At 49.9% G+C, this 2,125-nt stretch overlaps 1 protein-coding gene across 1 annotated transcript; it reads left to right on the top strand.

The window, feature by feature from the left end:
- Positions 1-413: 413 nt before the first annotated feature.
- LOC140899885 (C-C motif chemokine 3-like) lies at positions 414-1,866 on the top strand. The gene is made up of 3 exons (XM_073316127.1): positions 414-537; positions 868-982; positions 1,579-1,866. Exons 1-3 carry the CDS (start codon positions 462-464, stop codon positions 1,691-1,693), a joined length of 306 nt encoding a protein of 101 aa, XP_073172228.1. The 5' UTR covers positions 414-461; the 3' UTR covers positions 1,694-1,866.
- Positions 1,867-2,125: the final 259 nt, after the last annotated feature.

The following is a 2,125-nucleotide window of genomic DNA, read 5'->3' as shown; positions in this document are numbered from 1 at the left end:
ACAGCTTCATTAGATCCAGCGACTTCTAGGTGAATGGTCCCATATCTTATCTAGTTACTAATGCCCTGAGAAATGCATCCCCCCGGCCTCTTCTCCATGTAAAGACTGGTGAGTGATTTCAAAGAAAAAGCAGCAGATAAGGTGCTGGGTAGACTCACATCCTTTTCCCTCTGTCACTTGCACCATGCCTTGCAGCAGCGGGATGGAATTGCCCAGTCATAGACCGCAGTCCTTGCACTTCCCTCTTCTGCTTCTCTTGATTCAGCAGACTTTGTTCCATTGTATCACCACTGTCTTATCATGGCATTTCCTGGGAGGTGACAACATTGACACCATCGCTCAGTGTCCCCCCCTATAAAAAGAGGGGAGAATCCAGGGTCCGGTATCAGCTGCACAAGGAAGCTAAGAAGAAATCCCATCTCTGGTTCTGCACCTGCAGCTCGTCCCCACCTGACAGCAACATGAAGGTCTCTGTGGCTGCCCTCACTGTTCTCCTCATCGCTGCCTTCTGCTTGCAGGCCTCAACAGCTGGTCCACGTGAGTCCAAGATCCGTCTGTGGAGCGGTGACCTCTCTCCCCTCCATCTCCCCAGGCTAGCGAGACAGTGACAGCGGGCAATGCCTGGGCACACACTCCTTCTGAGCTTTCATTGCCGGTAGGGAGAGGCAGGCTTGCCCCTTCTCTCTGCCTTACTGAAGGATGAAGCTGTGATGTGAGGTAGCCCCCACACCAGACAGCTCAGAGATCTCTCTGGGAACCTCCCTCAGAGCTAGGTGTTAGCAGGAGTCCCTTTGCTCCTACAGAGAGGGAGCTCTCCAAGCCATCGCTGAGAAAGACCAACCATGATTCTCTTGTCTCCTCTTTCAGAGGCACTCCACTCCCCAAGTGTCTGCTGCTACGGATACTCTCCCAACCCAATTTCACGGAGCCGCGTGGTGAAGTATGAATACACCAGCAGCAGCTGCTTCCAGCCGGCTGTGATGTGAGTATAATACCCAGCCAGATACCATATTCTCCAGGAGACCCCACCCCACCCCACAGGAAAGTTCCTCCTGGGGCACCAAGTAATTTGGGATGTCATTAGCACAGCCTGTGAGAGAGACAGTCCTGAGCCCTCGGCTAGTTTTACGGTTCTCTCAATTAGAAACAGGCTAGGCTCAAGGGGGTTTTCAGCCCTCCGCCCCACCCCAGATGTTGAGTCCATACACCTATAGTGCAGTGTCGCAGCTGGGGAAGCAGTGGTGGGAACTGGAGGGTGGATTTCCTCCTCTGACTGGCTGCGAGAACCTTTTGGTGAAATTCAGCCAATTTCAGTGAAACTCTTCCTGAGCGTTATGAATAAGCTGGTTTCTGATTGGCTGAAGATTTTTGAAAAACCTGTTAGTAGTGAATAGTGGGTGGACACCCAGCAATCCAATGGGCCAGCAGAGCTGCCATTAGCTATGGGCCGTTGTGTCCTTAGGACCATTCGTCCCCTTTGCAGTAGCAGAGTGTTTGCTCTGAAAACAGGACCCATTTTCCTCCGCCGCCCTTGAGAGCTGGTACCAGGCGTTTCTAACTGGGGTTTTCTCTCTGCAGCTTCACAACCATCAAAGGCAAAACATTATGCACCAATCCAGATGAGAAATGGGTCCAGGATATTGTGACTAAGCTGAGAGCCAGGGAAGCCGTTTCAAGGGCACCCTTAGCCTAGGGTCTGACATCACTTCCTGCCAAGCATCTTCCCAAACGGATTTCCAGGAAGCACTTTACCTCCTCTCAGCCTTTGAATCCTTACGGGCTATTTGTCCCAATTAGCGTTGAACTGTGAAAGATGGCCCTGAATTGTATTTAAGGGAATTTTAATGTATTTGTCATGTGAATCGTGAAATATTTCTTTCTCCTTTGTATTTGTTGGGTTTAAGTTTTATTTATTTTACAAAAAAAGAAAAATAAAACAAAAAATGGAAACTCTTGGGCTAATTCTCCTGCTGCAGGCATCCTGTCTGTCTTTTCTATTCAGACCTCAAGCCTGCAAACACGTGCTTAACTCGAAAGCACTCATCCCATTGGAGTCAGTGGGACGACACATGCTTAAAGCTACGCAAATGCCATGTGTTTGCGGGATCAGGACCTTAGACTGGAG

Source organism: Lepidochelys kempii, chromosome 17 (genome assembly GCF_965140265.1).
Source record: "Lepidochelys kempii isolate rLepKem1 chromosome 17, rLepKem1.hap2, whole genome shotgun sequence".
Taxonomy (NCBI): domain Eukaryota; kingdom Metazoa; phylum Chordata; order Testudines; family Cheloniidae; genus Lepidochelys; species Lepidochelys kempii.
Note: the sequence above shows the minus strand (reverse complement) of the source record. Positions and strands in the feature narration are given on the sequence as shown.